The sequence below is a fragment of the Calliopsis andreniformis genome, chromosome 8, assembly GCF_051401765.1.
Source record: "Calliopsis andreniformis isolate RMS-2024a chromosome 8, iyCalAndr_principal, whole genome shotgun sequence".
Taxonomy (NCBI): Eukaryota; Metazoa; Arthropoda; class Insecta; order Hymenoptera; family Andrenidae; genus Calliopsis; species Calliopsis andreniformis.
The window spans coordinates 7471375-7489954 of NC_135069.1; the positions used below are offsets into that span (position 1 = coordinate 7471375).

At 38.9% G+C, this 18580-nt stretch overlaps 1 protein-coding gene across 1 annotated transcript; it reads left to right on the forward strand.

The window, feature by feature from the left end:
• Window positions 1-11965: 11965 nt before the first annotated feature.
• Window positions 11966-14398, forward strand: Usp39 (ubiquitin specific protease 39). The gene is made up of 9 exons (XM_076383261.1): window positions 11966-12095; window positions 12402-12680; window positions 12758-12933; window positions 13020-13245; window positions 13325-13611; window positions 13673-13801; window positions 13862-13923; window positions 13998-14220; window positions 14297-14398. Exons 1-9 carry the CDS (start codon window positions 12020-12022, stop codon window positions 14360-14362), a joined length of 1524 nt encoding a protein of 507 aa, XP_076239376.1. The 5' UTR covers window positions 11966-12019; the 3' UTR covers window positions 14363-14398.
• Window positions 14399-18580: the final 4182 nt, after the last annotated feature.

Below are 18580 nucleotides of genomic sequence, written 5' to 3' on the forward strand. Positions count from 1 at the left end.
TTCTCGACCTCTGGATCAGTGCCTGATTCCGAGGCTGGAGGCTTACTTTTCATTCAGACTTCGATAACTCGGCGAGAAAAAATCGCAGATCATTCGCCTAGGTCTCGTTCGAAAGGGGAGGGTTCTAGATACTACGCACGTCGAGAAAATATCGCGGAAAAAATTTATCAAGCTCCTGACAGACGATTGAAGTTGGAAAACTTTCGGCGAAAAACCACCCTCTCTTTCTCGGCGGGACGTGAAGTCAAGCATTTTTCCCCGACAAATTCAACACAGGGAGGCCATAGTAGAGGCTTTCCCCTTTAGAATGAGACCAGACTCACTTCCCTACGATTTTTTTTGATGGAGCTGCAGCAGCTCAAAGATTGGCTACTTTCTCGACCTCTGGATCAGTGCCTGATTCCGAGGCTGGAGGCTTACTTTTCATTCAGACTTCGATAACTCGGCGAGAAAAAATCGCAGATCATTCGCCTAGGTCTCGTTCGAAAGGGGAGGGTTCTAGATACTACGCACGTCCAGAAAATATCGCGGAAAAAATTTATCAAGCTCCTGACAGACGATTGAAGTTGGAAAACTTTCGGCGAAAAACCACCCTCTCTTTCTCGGCGGGACGTGAAGTCAAGCATTTTCCCCCGACAAATTCAACAAAGGGAGGCCATAGTAGAGGCTTTCCCCTTTAGAATGAGACCAGGCTCACTTCCCTACGATTTTTTTTGACGGAGCTGCAGCAGCTCAAAGATTGGCTACTTTCTCGACCTCTGGATCAGTGCCTGATTCCGAGGCTGGAGGCTTACTTTTCATTCAGACTTCGATAACTCGGCGAGAAAAAATCGCAGATCATTCGCCTAGGTCTCGTTCGAAAGGGGAGGGTTCTAGATACTACGCATGTCCAGAAAATATCGCGGAAAAAATTTATCAAGCTCCTGACAGACGATTGAATTTGGAAAACTTTCGGCGAAAAACCACCCTCTCTTTCTCGGCGGGACGTGACGTCAAGCATTTTTCCCCTACAAATTCAACACAGGGAGGCCATAGTAGAGGCTTTCCCCTTTAGAATGAGACCAGGCTCACTTCCCTACTATTTTCTTTGACGGAGCTGCAGCAGCTCAAAGATTGGCTACTTTCTCGACCTCTGGATCAGTGCCTGATTCCGAGGCTGGAGGCTTACTTTTCATTCAGACCTCGATAACTCGGCGAGAAAAAATCGCAGATCTTTCGCCTAGGTCTCGTTCGAAAGGGGAGGGTTCTAGATACGACACACGTCCAGAAAATATCGCGGAAAAAATTTATCAAGCTCCTGACAGACGATTGAAGTTGGAAAACTTTCGGCGAAAAACCACCCTCTCTTTCTCGGCGGGACGTGACGTCAAGCATTTTTCGCCGACAAATTGAACACAGGGAGGCCATAGTAGAGGCTTTCCCCTTTAGAATGAGACCAGGCTCACTTCCCTACTATTTTCTTTGACGGAGCTGCAGCAGCTCAAAGATTGGCTACTTTCTCGACCTCTGGATCAGTGCCTGATTCCGAGGCTGGAGGCTTACTTTTCATTCAGACCTCGATAACTCGGCGAGAAAAAATCGCAGATCTTTCGCCTAGGTCTCGTTCGAAAGGGGAGGGTTCTAGATACGACACACGTCCAGAAAATATCGCGGAAAAAATTTATCAAGCTCCTGACAGACGATTGAAGTTGGAAAACTTTCGGCGAAAAACCACCCTCTCTTTCTCGGCGGGACGTGACGTCAAGCATTTTTCCCCGACAAATTCAACACAGGGAGGCCATAGTAGAGGCTTTCCCCTTTAGAATGAGACCAGGCTCACTTCCCTACGATTTTTTTTGACGGAGCTGCAGCAGCTCAAAGATTGGCTACTTTCTCGACCTCTGGATCAGTGCCTGATTCCGAGGCTGGAGGCTTACTTTTCATTCAGACTTCGATAACTCGGCGAGAAAAAATCGCAGATCATTCGCCTAGGTCTCGTTCGAAAGGGGAGGGTTCTAGATACTACGCACGTCCAGAAAATATCGCGGAAAAAATTTATCAAGCTCCTGACAGACGATTGAAGTTGGAAAACTTTCGGCGAAAAACCACCCTCTCTTTCTCGGCGGGACGTGAAGTCAAGCATTTTTCCCCGACAAATTCAACACAGGGAGGCCATAGTAGAGGCTTTCCCCTTTAGAATGAGACCAGGCTCACTTCCCTACGATTTTTTTTGATGGAGCTGCAGCAGCTCAAAGATTGGCTACTTTCTCGACCTCTGGATCAGTGCCTGATTCCGAGGCTGGAGGCTTACTTTTCATTCAGACTTCGATAACTCGGCGAGAAAAAATCGCAGATCATTCGCCTAGGTCTCGTTCGAAAGGGGAGGGTTCTAGATACTACGCACGTCCAGAAAATATCGCGGAAAAAATTTATCAAGCTCCTGACAGACGATTGAAGTTGGAAAACTTTCGGCGAAAAACCACCCTCTCTTTCTCGGCGGGACGTGAAGTCAAGCATTTTTCCCCGACAAATTCAACAAAGGGAGGCCATAGTAGAGGCTTTCCCCTTTAGAATGAGACCAGGCTCACTTCCCTACGATTTTTTTTGATGGAGCTGCAGCAGCTCAAAGATTGGCTACTTTCTCGACCTCTGGATCAGTGCCTGATTCCGAGGCTGGAGGCTTACTTTTCATTCAGACTTCGATAACTCGGCGAGAAAAAATCGCAGATCATTCGCCTAGGTCTCGTTCGAAAGGGGAGGGTTCTAGATACTACGCACGTCCAGAAAATATCGCGGAAAAAATTTATCAAGCTCCTGACAGACGATTGAAGTTGGAAAACTTTCGGCGAAAAACCACCCTCTCTTTCTCGGCGGGACGTGAAGTCAAGCATTTTTCCCCGACAAATTCAACACAGGGAGGCCATAGTACAGGCTTTCCCCTTTAGAATGAGACCAGGCTCACTTCCCTACGATTTTTTTTGACGGAGCTGCAGCAGCTCAAAGATTGGCTACTTTCTCGACCTCTGGATCAGTGCCTGATTCCGAGGCTGGAGGCTTACTTTTCATTCAGACTTCGATAACTCGGCGAGAAAAAATCGCAGATCATTCGCCTAGGTCTCGTTCGAAAGGGCAGGGTTCTAGATACTACGCACGTCCAGAAAATATCGCGGGAAAAATTTATCAAGCTCCTGACAGACGATTGAATTTGGAAAACTTTCGGCGAAAAACCAGCCTCTCTTTCTCGGCGGGACGTGACGTCAAGCATTTTTCCCCTACAAATTCAACACAGGGAGGCCATAGTAGAGGCTTTCCCCTTTAGAATGAGACCAGGCTCACTTCCCTACTATTTTCTTTGACGGAGCTGCAGCAGCTCAAAGATTGGCTACTTTCTCGACCTCTGGATCAGTGCCTGATTCCGAGGCCGGAGGCTTACTTTTCATTCACACCTCGATAACTCGGCGAGAAAAAATCGCAGATCTTTCGCCTAGGTCTCGTTCGAAAGGGGAGGGTTCTAGATACGACACACGTCCAGAAAATATCGCGGAAAAAATTTATCAAGCTCCTGACAGACGATTGAAGTTGGAAAACTTTCGGCGAAAAACCACCCTCTCTTTCTCGGCGGGACGTGACGTCAAGCATTTTTCCCCGACAAATTCAACACAGGGAGGCCATAGTAGAGGCTTTCCCCTTTAGAATGAGACCAGGCTCACTTCCCTACGATTTTTTTTGACGGAGCTGCAGCAGCTCAAAGATTGGCTACTTTCTCGACCTCTGGATCAGTGCCTGATTCCGAGGCTGGAGGCTTACTTTTCATTCAGACTTCGATAACTCGGCGAGAAAAAATCGCAGATCATTCGCCTAGGTTTCGGTCGAAAGGGGAGGGTTCTAGATACGACGCACGTCCAGAAAATATCGCGGAAAAAATTTATCAAGCTCCTGACAGACGATTGAAGTTGGAAAACTTTCGGCGAAAAACCACCCTCTCTTTCTCGGCGGGACGTGAAGTCAAGCATTTTCCCCCGACAAATTCAACAAAGGGAGGCCATAGTAGAGGCTTTCCCCTTTAGAATGAGACCAGGCTCACTTCCCTACGATTTTTTTTGACGGAGCTGCAGCAGCTCAAAGATTGGCTACTTTCTCGACCTCTGGATCAGTGCCTGATTCCGAGGCTGGAGGCTTACTTTTCATTCAGATTTCGATAACTCGGCGAGAAAAAATCGCAGATCATTCGCCTAGGTCTCGTTCGAAAGGGGAGGGTTCTAGATACTACGCATGTCCAGAAAATATCGCGGAAAAAATTTATCAAGCTCCTGACAGACGATTGAATTTGGAAAACTTTCGGCGAAAAACCACCCTCTCTTTCTCGGCGGGACGTGACGTCAAGCATTTTTCCCCTACAAATTCAACACAGGGAGGCCATAGTAGAGGCTTTCCCCTTTAGAATGAGACCAGGCTCACTTCCCTACTATTTTCTTTGACGGAGCTGCAGCAGCTCAAAGATTGGCTACTTTCTCGACCTCTGGATCAGTGCCTGATTCCGAGGCTGGAGGCTTACTTTTCATTCAGACCTCGATAACTCGGCGAGAAAAAATCGCAGATCTTTCGCCTAGGTCTCGTTCGAAAGGGGAGGGTTCTAGATACGACACACGTCCAGAAAATATCGCGGAAAAAATTTATCAAGCTCCTGACAGACGATTGAAGTTGGAAAACTTTCGGCGAAAAACCACCCTCTCTTTCTCGGCGGGACGTGACGTCAAGCATTTTTCCCCGACAAATTCAACACAGGGAGGCCATAGTAGAGGCTTTCCCCTTTAGAATGAGACCAGGCTCACTTCCCTACGATTTTTTTTGACGGAGCTGCAGCAGCTCAAAGATTGGCTACTTTCTCGACCTCTGGATCAGTGCCTGATTCCGAGGCTGGAGGCTTACTTTTCATTCAGACTTCGATAACTCGGCGAGAAAAAATCGCAGATCATTCGCCTAGGTCTCGTTCGAAAGGGGAGGGTTCTAGATACTACGCACGTCCAGAAAATATCGCGGAAAAAATTTATCAAGCTCCTGACAGACGATTGAAGTTGGAAAACTTTCGGCGAAAAACCACCCTCTGTTTCTCGGCGGGACGTGAAGTCAAGCATTTTCCCCCGACAAATTCAACAAAGGGAGGCCATAGTAGAGGCTTTCCCCTTTAGAATGAGACCAGGCTCACTTCCCTACGATTTTTTTTGACGGAGCTGCAGCAGCTCAAAGATTGGCTACTTTCTCGACCTCTGGATCAGTGCCTGATTCCGAGGCTGGAGGCTTACTTTTCATTCAGACTTCGATAACTCGGCGAGAAAAAATCGCAGATCATTCGCCTAGGTCTCGTTCGAAAGGGGAGGGTTCTAGATACTACGCACGTCCAGAAAATATCGCGGAAAAAATTTATCAAGCTCCTGACAGACGATTGAATTTGGAAAACTTTCGGCGAAAAACCACCCTCTCTTTCTCGGCGGGACGTGACGTCAAGCATTTTTCCCCTACAAATTCAACAAAGGGAGGCCATAGTAGAGGCTTTCCCCTTTAGAATGAGACCAGGCTCACTTCCCTACTATTTTTTTTGACGGAGCTGCAGCAGCTCAAAGATTGGCTACTTTCTCGACCTCTGGATCAGTGCCTGATTCCGAGGCTGGAGGCTTACTTTTCATTCAGACCTTGATAACTCGGCGAGAAAAAATCGCAGATCTTTCGCCTAGGTCTCGTTCGAAAGGGGAGGGTTCTAGATACGACACACGTGCAGAAAATATCGCGGAAAAAATTTATCAAGCTCCTGACAGACGATTGAAGTTGGAAAACTTTCGGCGAAAAACCACCCTCTCTTTCTCGGCGGGACGTGACGTCAAGCATTTTTCCCCGACAAATTCAACACAGGGAGGCCATAGTAGAGGCTTTCCCCTTTAGAATGAGACCAGGCTCACTTCCCTACGATTTTTTTTGATGGAGCTGCAGCAGCTCAAAGATTGGCTACTTTCTCGACCTCTGGATCAGTGCCTGATTCCGAGGCTGGAGGCTTACTTTTCATTCAGACTTCGATAACTCGGCGAGAAAAAATCGCAGATCATTCGCCTAGGTCTCGTTCGAAAGGGGAGGGTTCTAGATACGACACACGTCCAGAAAATATCGCGGAAAAAATTTATCAAGCTCCTGACAGACGATTGAAGTTGGAAAACTTTCGGCGAAAAACCACCCTCTCTTTCTCGGCGGGACGTGACGTCAAGCATTTTTCCCCGACAAATTCAACACAGGGAGGCCATAGTAGAGGCTTTCCCCTTTAGAATGAGACCAGGCTCACTTCCCTACGATTTTTTTTGACGGAGCTGCAGCAGCTCAAAGATTGGCTACTTTCTCGACCCCTGGATCACCGTGCGAATCCGAGGCTGGAGGCTCACTTTTCATTCAGAGAGTGATATCTCGCCGAAAAAAAATCGCAGATCACTCGCTATGGTCTCTGTCGAAGGGGTAGGATTCAGGCTTCAATTTTTCTTGGGAATAAGACCTGGAAAAAATTTATTAGGTTCTGAGAGTCGTCTGTTGCTGGATCACATTTCGACGAAAACCATCCCCACACTCTCAACGTGTTGTAGATCCAGCGATTTTTTTCGGACAAGATCAAGTTAGCGACGTAAAAGTAGAGGCATTGCCCTTTACAATAAGCCTAGGCTCACCTCCGTACGATTTTTTTTAACGAAGTTATAGCAGCTCAAATATTGAGAGTTTTGTGATTTCTAGGTCAATGCGCTATTCTGATACTGGAATCACTTTTCGTTCAAAACGCGATAAATTTGTGAAAAAAAGTCGTACATCAATTTTTGAGTTTTCATTAGGAAGAGGAGGCTTGCTTCTACGATCCTGCTGTTGAATGAATCCTGGAAAAAATTTATTGGTCTCCGTACGGTGAATTAAAGTTGGAAAATTTTCGGAACAAGTCTCCCTTCCCTTTTTCACCCTACAGTCTACTACAAACGCTTAAAATTGTGGTTCAATATTATTATTTAATAAATTGTGGTGTATATTTAATAATTATGCTTTCTCAACCTGTGTTAACTGAGTGAATTTTGTTTTTTTTTTTAATATCTCAAGGAATTTTATTGAATGTGGCTTAAGTCCCTTATAATACCACAGACGAGTATACATTATTATCTAGTCGGTGAGAATACGGTCCTGAAAGTATTGATTAGTGGTGCCACCTGTTGGCCAGTCCTGTGTGAGAGTTTGCGCCAATTTAGTGCTAGCCATAAACAATTGTTGTGTTCATTGTTCTCGTGAAATAAAGTTTTAAATTGTTAGAACTGGTGGGAAAACATATTGTGTAAGTTGCATATAATTCATTAATTAAATGAGTTTACTTGTATTTTATTATTCATAACCTATCCACGGTTTCTAAGCGTGGGTACAGTAGGTTTACATGCATGTGCATAACAATATGTGCATAAAGCCAAGGAATATAAATGAATTTGGTTTCGTTTTGCTATTCATAACATACACGAAACCTCGTAATATACGTGAAGCTTCGTAACATATTCATAGCAATTAATAAACTATTTCTCTGTTAATTATAATAAATAATGACGCCTGTAGCTTCTATAAGTGCTTTGAACATTTATGTGAGAGGTTACAGATAACTTAATACATAAATAAGTTGTTAATATACTGTTATTTCTAATTCTTAGAATTTTCTTAACGTTTTTAGAAGAACAAATGAACAATTAACATTTTTCATGCTTGATGTTAGATGTATTATTATATAGTATTAGATGTATTATTACCAGGTAATGTCTTATTATTTTATGTTCTCAAAAAATACGTATGAAATTATTTATTTTTCTTTTTTCCAAATTTAAATTTGTATAATTGACGATATAGGAAATATTGTAGAAAGCATTTATACTTATAGTATACATGTAAAATGTATTTTCAAATGTATTAACTAATGTCTTCCAATCGCAGCATGCTTGATATATGAACGAGCCAATCAGCGGCTTGCGTCGGTTCACTCCGGCGCAGATCCATTGCGCGTTGGTTACGGATTCAAATTCTGCGCGTCGCCATTCCTCTCCTGGACCCGTTGGAAGACAGACGTATCTCTCGTTGTGACCAACGTATTTAGTACTGTTCTTGGCGGTTCCTGACCATTCCTAAAGGTATATTTCCTTAATATTAACATTCTCCTATACAATTAACAAAAAATTTAACTAAGTTTCAATCATTTTAACGAAAAATACTTGCTTCAAAAATGTCTACGCGTCATTCTTTAACCGCGCAGGTATTCGACGATATATTTCAGTCAATAGCTTCTTTCTTCTTGTAAAATTTATATAGATTTGACAAATTTCGAATGATATTTCCATTTTTATGCATTTTCTGATAAAGTTTACTTGATTTTATCACAAAACGCGTAAAAATTATTCTCTCTTATATGACGCATTTCATCGAGTATAGATAAATTTTTATAGTTTTAAACACGAAATTCGAGTAGTATTTTATGTATTTTACTGATTTTTGTCATATTTTATACTGTATGTGACAGCTAGATAATAGAAAATTGTACATTTTATTTCATGAAGGTGACCGTAGTAGCATAAGTGCTTCGAGAATCTCTCGCACTTATTTTACTATTTCGTACTGTAATGGCTGCCGCATGACGCTTTGGATCTGTCACTGAACTCTCGATTCTCGAAGCTGCGCGCGCAGCCCACCTCGCACGAAATGTCGCCGAGAGGAGAGCTCATCGCAAAGGTAAGTTTTTTGCAATTTTCTTCCGTTTTATAGTGGAATTTGTAGGATTTTTTATGTTTCCAAGATAAATAAGGTGCCATTTTATTAGTATGTAGAAAAGTTTTGCAAATATTTTAATTTACTGTTGAATTGCATGCAATAAACGTGTCTGACTTTCAAACTGTACAATGGTAGATATTCGGAACATTTAAATTTAACTTTTTAATATTCAAAAAGTGCCATAAAATAGATCATAAATCAATTAGTTCGATTTTCCATGATCTTTTTCAAGATTTTATTGCTCGTGTTCGTAATTTTCGAAATATTGTAATTTATAGCGATAGCTGACTTTCTAACCCCACTCAACGACTACTCTCCAAATTTCTTAATACTGACGAAGGGTCCTCATTTATTGGATGGTTATATGAGAAATGAGGCAACTTGACAGCTTGATACTGAATATTGTTGTAAGTATATTGTTTCCCCTTTAGCATCTAATTTTTTTATAACCTGGTTATGAAATGTATATGTTTCTTTAAATTTATTTACCGTTTTGCAATATATTCCGGGTTCATGCAATACATGTTTATTTCTATAAATATATTTATTTTAAATTTGCGTTCCTTTTGTTATTGCAGAAACTTCATATAACCGTATTAAGAATCAACGAAGACTAGTTCCTGTGTTCGCGAATTCGGGCGCCTGAACATGAAGATTAATGTAAGTATTTAATATTGTATTTCATTAAATTGATTGATAATTGAAAAGTTTGAATACTGATTTTTTACTGATCTTCTATTTCTATTGTTTCAGGCCCAGCAGACACCCCCTGGGTAATTCATCGAGCTGCCTTCATCCCGTGGGTGTTAAGGTAACGCATGTTTTTGCTTCCTCTGGTCACTCAACCATGTCGTAGGACGCAAAGGTCCGAAGCGGCACGAGTGACTAGTTGTATTTTTATTGTTTTGCGAGCATAGTGACCGCGGGTATATTTGCATACTCGTGAGTAGTAGCATTTTTTCTGTGTATTTATTATAGCTTAGGATAGGGTCTTCTTGTACGTCGCGTTTTTAAATAAAGTGGTCTATTTTGTGACTGAAAATATATTATTGAGTGTGAATAGAGTGATATAGAAAATACAGTACTATTATTATATGAATACACTCTTTATTTAGTGTAGTAATTTTTTTAATTTATATAAGTTCATTCATTAAAAAAAAAATGTGTCGTTGTATGTACAAGAAGGCATTTCGCGTTGGAAAGATTTTGTTGTCAAGTAACGAAAATGAATAGCAATTCTAGTCTCTGTTTTTTAAAGAGTTTACTTTGACGACGAAATCATCCAAGATTAATTAAAAATTTTGAATATCCTAATGCAACATCTTGTATGATATAAAAAGTAGTTTTTCCTTTTTTTGGCAAAGAAAATTACAAGTAGAGTAACACAAATTTATTAAAGAGAATTATATGTAAAATCCTGTTTTTGTTAAAGTTAGTAGATATTAGAGTCATTTTTCTTGCTAAATAATTTCAGTATAGTTGAATTGTACAATTTAATTAGTTACTTAACATAATTAATTCCTTTTTTTAGATTAGGATTTTCAGGTACCAATCCCGTACCCATTGCATTCGACTCATTCACGTGCCCAGGTGCTACGTGGGTGAGTAGAAGCGATGGGGCACGATGACCTAGTTGTATGATCTTAATATTATTCAGCGGCTGGCATTGTGTTAGTGTATCGTGCACGACGTATTTCCACTATGTGTGTGTGTGTGGCTAGGCTGTGGAATTACGTCGGTTGTTTATTAATGTAGCTTCATTGACACGTACATATTCCTTCATACACATGATAACATACTACATATTTTCTGGAATATGTCCATAGAAACGAGAATAACATACATAGTATGTATATCATCAATCGCTATATCATATCCAGATACAAACTTTTGCTTTCCATTTCAATTACACATGTACGCAATGGTTACTAGCCTTTGCCAGTCGATTTCAGGAAAATGGTACGTACCTTAGAGTGTGCTTGTTGTGTGCCAAGCTCGGGTGACGGAGGCGTCCCGGGACGTCCTCTCTAGTTTAGGCCCTTGCACCCGGGTGTTATGTGTGAGAATCGTGGAGTGAAAGAGACGTGGGTGGGGGGAGGAGGGTGGCGCGATTGGTGTGATTGTCTTTTTGCCATTTCTTAAATATAGGGCTGTGGAACCAATTAGATAGGCAGGTAGTTTACCTTCTGGTGTGAATGTTAGATATAAGTAGGTAGGGCCAGGACAGGTCATCACAGTCTCTCTGATCGGGTAGGCGCGTTCTCGCGTGATGACTTGCCTCTGGAATTATTTCATTTGGAGAATTGAGGGTAAAGCTTGCGCGATAGGAGCTTGCCATCGCCTTAGTTTTGCCTCTTGGCTTTCCAAATTCAGCGACATCCGTCGCTGTGCCTAAGATTCTCCACGCGTGCACGAACAGAAATACGATGGAGGTCCTAGGCTTCCATGCAATTGCTGGTCGTGCTCTCGTGCTACTACCCGAACTACTGAACTTTGGATTGTTCTCGATGAATCGGGGAATCTTGAGCACCTAAACTTAAGTTTCAGCTGGGTGGTCCGCCCGAAGAAAGAAAAGGCTATGCCGAAGAGTCCCTGCAAGAATGGGAAACTACAAATGATTCGCCATCCTTGGATGGGGATTCATTCTCGTTACTACTTTGTCACTAAGCTCGCTTTAGTTTTGCATGAAATAGTATTTGCATGCATTTTAGAAGCTTTTTATTTAATGAACATTGAAAATTTGATCACTTTTATATGATTAATGAAATTGTGTTGCATATATAATTGATTGACATTTTTGTTTATATATACTTGTGAAATAATTTGATAATTAAACTTTAGCGCCCTATATGGCTGCTTTTTTTATTGTTTTTATTGTGTATGTATTTCTGCTGATTTGAATATTTGTTTTTGAAAATGTTGTTGGAAAGTATTTTGAAAGATTATATTCAGCAATTACAAAATATTTTCTAAAGTAATGAGAAAGGACTAAGTTCAAAATAAGCAGCGCTAACTTTGAATGTTCTATCACTTTCTATCAAATCTAGACTTGAGTGAAACATCTTCGTTTACTTTTTTAATGGCTTTGCCTGTATTTATATAATTTTAATACACACCTACATGGTACTTTAAATGCATTTAATTTAATGTGCCATTTTATTTGTTTGTAAATATATTTCATAAATGCATTACCAGGTGAAAATATTTTCTTTCGTGATCTTTAAGTAAAATGGCGACGAATAAACAGGAGAATCAACAAAAACGAAAATTATTAGATAAACGTGTTTTAGACGAAGATACTGGAAGTAAGCATTTGTGGCTATAATTTTTATGCGTTCTTTTATTATTTGACTTAAAAGTTCACTGTAAAGATAATGGAGTGATAAACATTCATTGTTTACGTTTATATTTTGAGGTTACGTCTGTTTTCATATGTTACAATTGTCATATTCTAAATTATTATCATAAGAAAAAATACTGTTTATATTGTTTGAATGTTTTTTATATTATATGTATTTATTATCAAATGTGTACAAATTTTTCATTCAATTAGGAAGTTGTAAGCTCCAATCTAGGTTAGAATGGTATGTTACTAATGTATTTAATTGCAGAATACGTTAAAGTTGCCAGGACAAATTCAGATGCACCTCGATTGTGTCCTTATTTAGATACAATAAATCGTCAATTTTTAGACTTTGATTTTGAGAAACTGTGTTCTGTATCGTTGTCAAGAATTAATGTGTATGCTTGCCTTGTGTGTGGCAAATATTTTCAAGGAAGAGGTACTAATACTCATGCATACACACATAGTGTGGCAGAAAGTCACCATGTTTTCTTGAATCTTCATACTCTAAAGTTTTATTGTTTACCTGATAACTATGAGATCATCGGTAAGGAAACATTATAATACTGTTAGTTATTGTATACCAAGGGGTAACAGCTTCTAACGTAGAACTATTGTTCTTAGATTCTTCGCTAGATGATATAAAATATGTCTTAAACCCAACATTCGATAAGGCACAGATAGCTCAATTGGACAAAAGCGATAAATTATCAAGAGCTATAGATGGCTCATTGTATTCCCCCGGCATTGTGGGAATGAATAACATTAAAGCCAATGATTATTGCAATGTTATTTTACAAGTAAGTATCTTACTAGATACGTAGATTCATTAATTGTTATAAAGCTAAGATTAATATAGCAATGATATAAGCTATATTTGTTGTAGGCACTTTCTCATGTTACGCCTTTAAGGGATTTCTTTCTAAGAGAGTCAAATTATTCTCACGTAAAAAGGCCACCTGGTGACTCCTCGTATCTTCTAGTTCAAAGATTCGGGGAGCTAATGAGAAAACTATGGAATCCACGTAACTTTAAGGCACACGTCAGTCCTCATGAAATGTTACAAGCTGTTGTCTTATGGAGTAAAAAGCGATTTCAATTTACTGAACAGGGTATACAACATAGTACATACATTGAAGTAGCAATTTCTATCGATATAATAGATTTCATGTATTGAAATATAATTTACAGGCGACCCAATTGATTTTCTATCATGGTTTTTAAATGCCCTTCATTTAGCATTAAATGGTACAAAGAAACGTGATTCTAGTATAGTATATAAAACATTTTTGGGTCATATGCGTATATACACAAGAAAAATCCCACCACTTGAATTAGATGAAACTCAACGAAGTGAATTGCTTAATACTGTGGAATATGGTGAAACTATAACAGAAAGTCCATTCTTGTATTTAACTTGTGATTTACCTCCACCACCTCTATTCAAGGATCAATTTACGGAAAATATTATTCCTCAAGTACGTTGAATAAGAAACAAGACAAACGAAATATGACATACATAATCTATTAATTTTTTAGGTCAATTTATACACACTATTAAATAAATTTAACGCTGTGACTGAAAAAGAGTATAAAACTTACAAGGAGAATTTTATGAAAAGATTTGAAATTACAGAGCTCCCTCCTTACCTTATACTTTACATTAAAGTAAGTAAATAATTTTTTTAATGTAAATTTCGTAATAATCGCGCGTATATTTTCTTGCAGAGATTCACAAAGAATACATTTTTCGTGGAAAAAAATCCTACTATAGTTAATTTCCCAGTCAAGTAAGCAGTGTTTTCATTTTGTTCAATTTTGAAAAATAGCTATTAAAACATTAATCGATATTTCTAAATTTTAGAAATGTCGATTTCGGAGACATTTTAACGCCCGAAGTAAAGCAAAGACATCCTTATACCACGTACGATTTAGTAGCAAATATAGTTCATGATGGAGAACCTGGTCAAGGTACTTATAGGGTCCATATTTTACATAGAGCAACTGGTCAGTGGTACGAATTACAAGATTTACATGTGACTCAAATTCTGCCACAGATGATTACGTTAACTGAAGCATATATACAAGTATGTACTTTGCTACATACACTTTTGTTTCAGTAGTCACGATAATGTGCTATAATGTGTTTTTTCCCATTTTTAGATTTACGAGCTGAAAAAGGACGTACTTTCGGAAAATGGTGAGAACAAACATAAGAAAACAATTTGATAAATGTAATTTTATAAATAAAATATTTCAATTTTTTACTCTCCCTTTACTCTTTACCCAATGTTATGTAATAAAAATAATGTTTCAATAGTATTTTAGGAAACATTTACAAGATGTACTACAAATTATTCTTACGTATATATTATTTTTTATAATATAATTGCTTAGAAGTTACAACTTATAACAGTAGATGATAAATTTGATTAATCTTTTTTTACTTGCGACTTATATTTTTATTGTTTTTCTTTTCATAGAACGATATTCAATGAATTTAGAGATAAAGTCAATAGAAAAATGAATCTTAAGAATTTACTATCAGCGATCTAGATACGGAAACTAGAAACCAATAGTGTTCGAAATATTGAGATTACGAATGACATTTTCGGTAAATATAACTATTTGAAAACGTCTAAAATTTGTAAAAATAATTCGTTCAGTTTTTATAATTAGGAGCTTTTTATTTTTCACAGAATAGCGATCGATAACATACGCTACACATATCCTGAAAGAAAATATAATTTATTCTCGGTTTGGAAATATTATATAGCAGCTTGAAATAATTTGGAACAAAGTATGATTGAACAATTGGCAGACAAAATTTAATACATTTACGTAACACAGTAAATGGGCTCACGATGGATTAATAAAATCTGGAGGGTAAAGTAGGTTGTTTATTTACAGAATAATTTTATATTTCATACTTAAATATTTTTAGTAGTTTTACGATTTACGATATAATAGTGTTTTCATGGCTTTTCCGTAAAAATGGTGGATCTAAGAGATTTTCATGAATTCATATGTCATAGGTTAATTAAGTAATTTTGAAGTGATTATTCAAAGTAATCTCCCGAAATTACTTAGTTACTGTTTGTTTATGCATGCTCTACAAAATATACATATAAAGTGTTACGAAATAACAATTAACGTTGCAAAATTTAGTGACGTAAAATAAGGATGGTTCAAAATAATTATAAGACCTGTTATATCAGGAAGCAAAGCGATTAAAAGTTGAAGATTTCAACTCTCAATTACTTTGATTTCTGATCTAACAGAAATATGCTTAAGATTTCATTTTTTTTCATCATATTTTTAAAAAAATTTACATGTTGAATGGGTTGGGAAATTTTCTTGAATCAATACCGAGGAAAGTTTCAAGAAGCTCGTAGACGTGGCAAATTATTCACGAGATTAGGGTAGTAAAAATGTTAAAGTTTTAATTTTGATTTTTCATGGAATATTCTTAATATCGGATTTACTAAGGTTTGAAATTATTGGGAGGGTTGGTATCATTTTGATTTGTAAAGGCATTGCAGTGATTTGTTAATGCATTCAGGTACCATGAAAATCTTAGCGATCTCGTGAGGGTTGCAAGTTTCAGGTGCCTAGGTTCGTTGAAGATTATTCTCAGAAATTTATTCTATTGTACTTCGTTTTTATTTAATAAGGTTCTGGCTATCGTTGCCCATGTAGCATTGATCTGACACTTGTTGGGCATGGTAGCATTTTGCTCTTCCTGCTCGGGGTCTTTTTCCTTACTAGAGGATAAAATACAGGGTTTTATAACAAAAAAATTCAATTATTCACGTTTAGGCACTCAAAGATCATAATTTTAGAACATTGACTTCGTCCTTTGTCCACCCTGTATTTTCAGGGATGGTGGTGGAGTTTAAGGGGTTTCCTTATTGCGCCTCCCTTAAAACTAGTGAAAACTTTGGAAATTAATTCTAGAAAAACTACAGATCTGATTTTATTCATTTTTGGTAATTTATTAATATCAATCTTGATAGATATATGCTGACCATTTAAAAGAAAGATATTAATATTTGTTGAAATTATATAACTTCACGTCCAACATCGTTCTTCGGAATACTGTACATGATTTTAGCCACGTGGTTCATCGGATAAAGAAAAATAAACTTTTTTTATAATTTGGATTGTATTTGCTATGACATGACTGAGGATTTTTTGATAATATTTTTTGTTTATGAAATGTACCTAATAACAGTGCAAATTTGTGTGATACAATCACAAAAAACTCAAATATTTGTTTCCTATCAGTGAAACAAGATAACAAAAAAAGGTCTTGGTCACGTCATAGCAAATAGAATCTAATTTATAAAAAAAAAATTTGTTTTTCTATATCAGGTCAATCAGGTAGCCAATATCTTGTCCACCATTCGACCCTGCATGAAGAACGACGTTGGACGTAAAATTACATAACTTCAACAAACATTAATACCCTTCTCCAAAATTTTCAACACATATTTATTAAAATATGTCACTAAATTTCTAAAATGAATAAAATCGTACCTATACCTTCCCCAGGAATTCCCAAGGTTCTCCCTAGCTCCAAGGGATTCACAGTGGAGCAACCCCTTGGCACAGAACAATTTCAAATGAAACACCCTGTACATACCTGACCAGACGCCGATCGAGCCGAGGTTCCCCGAGGTTTCCCGACAAGATCGGAAGTGTAAACTGGAAGTAGAAGTGGCGTCGGTGGTGAGGGAAACAGCTCGCGGAGGGGGTCAGAGCGTCGGCGATGCCGAAGCGTGCTGGAGTAGAGTCAGAGCCGGCCACGCGAGACGGTTGCCAGAGAGCGTTCCTTCGGATCCGCGTTTTTCCACCTTTTTTTTTCCCGCCGCGCCTTTTGTTTTCCGCGTGTGCAGACCAGCAGGACGCGCTTCCTGTACCGTTCGCCGACGCGTTGGTGATCGACGTCTCGCCGCGTCGCGTTTTATCCCCGCGAGTGTTCCTTGCCTCTGTGTGCACGTTGTGTGTTGGCCAGTGTGTTCTCAGCACGTGGATTATCGCTGCCGGGAGCGACGCTCGCACCGAACAGTGAGTACCCGCCACCCTTTCATTCGCGGACATTATCAGCTTTTCCGGGAAAGCTGCTCGGCTACGGTCACACGTGGAACGTGGTCCACGCGTCACCCGAGGCTGTGGACGCTGGCAGGGAGCAAGTAGCAGGAGTTGCCGAGGAATTTTTCAGGATTGTGCCAGCTTGCTGGCGGTAACGGTCTTGGAGCGCGTAAACGGCACCTGACGGAGAATCCCTATCTTCTTTAAAGCGTTCCCGCGTAAGTTGAGACGTTCGTTTTTTGGAGGTGCAGCAGTCCTTTTAGTTCTTGTTTCGAGATGTCTGACGTGGTGCGGTCTCAGATGCTCGAAAATGTTGTCAGGAGGTTGCGTGTATTGTACACTTGGGGGTTTGGAATGGTAGACATGTGCCATTTTATTTTGGAGTTACTTTTTGGAGTATTGTCTGGCTAAAGGAATGCTTCTCTTGAGCGTGAGTGGAGTTTGTTTGGGCTAAGATTTTTGTGAGGAATTAACACGAAATTTATCTGTAGGATTACTTAGTCTTTTAGTTTTGGAGTGTTGCAATTTATTAGTTGTGCTTCGAACATGCTTCAAATATTGAAATTCTTAAATGGAGTATGTAAACTGTAAGATAAAGTCACTTCAATTTATACTCATGGTTGATTGAAGAATTCTTGTTTGTGTTTACGTCGCCTTCGAGAGATCACAACTTGGAAACAAGTCTGCATTTCGTCATAGAACAAGTTTCTTTTCTGTCTGCCTGTTCGAGGAGCTATCAATTACGATTTTAAGCTCATTAATAACCCAATGCGAAACGCAAAGCAGATTTTCAGAAAGGACGGTCAATAATATACATTTCTGTACTCCATTTCATCTCAGACTCAGTGTTTTCAATTGTTCAGTAAAACAGAATTTTACTCCAGAGTTTACTTGAGAATTCTACCTGAAAAATATTTGTTCGCATTTACTTCTGCGATTTGCATAGAATAGCATCATAAATTATATTCTGCTTACCTTTATTTGAAATGGAGCTAAATCTCTAAATCGCTTAGAATTCATAAAAACGCTTGCAAAAAGGCACTTATAACATTCGAAATCGATGATAAATTTCTTTTCTATGTAAACCTGTTCTGGTCATTGAGAAGAAAAATATGGCAACTTGAGAAATCTTTTGTGTAGATCGTAGAAGATCCTTAAGAATTCAGTAGTATACATTGTATTCATATCATCATAAATTTCAGTAGTAACACAGTAGTTTTTCGATTTTTGAGAGGCTACCTGCTTGGATACTAAAATTAAAAATTTTGCACAAGCTGAAGTTGATCAATGTAGCTACTAAATTACGGCCACAAAGCACTTTAGTAGACACCCCTATCTTTCTTCTTAAGAATT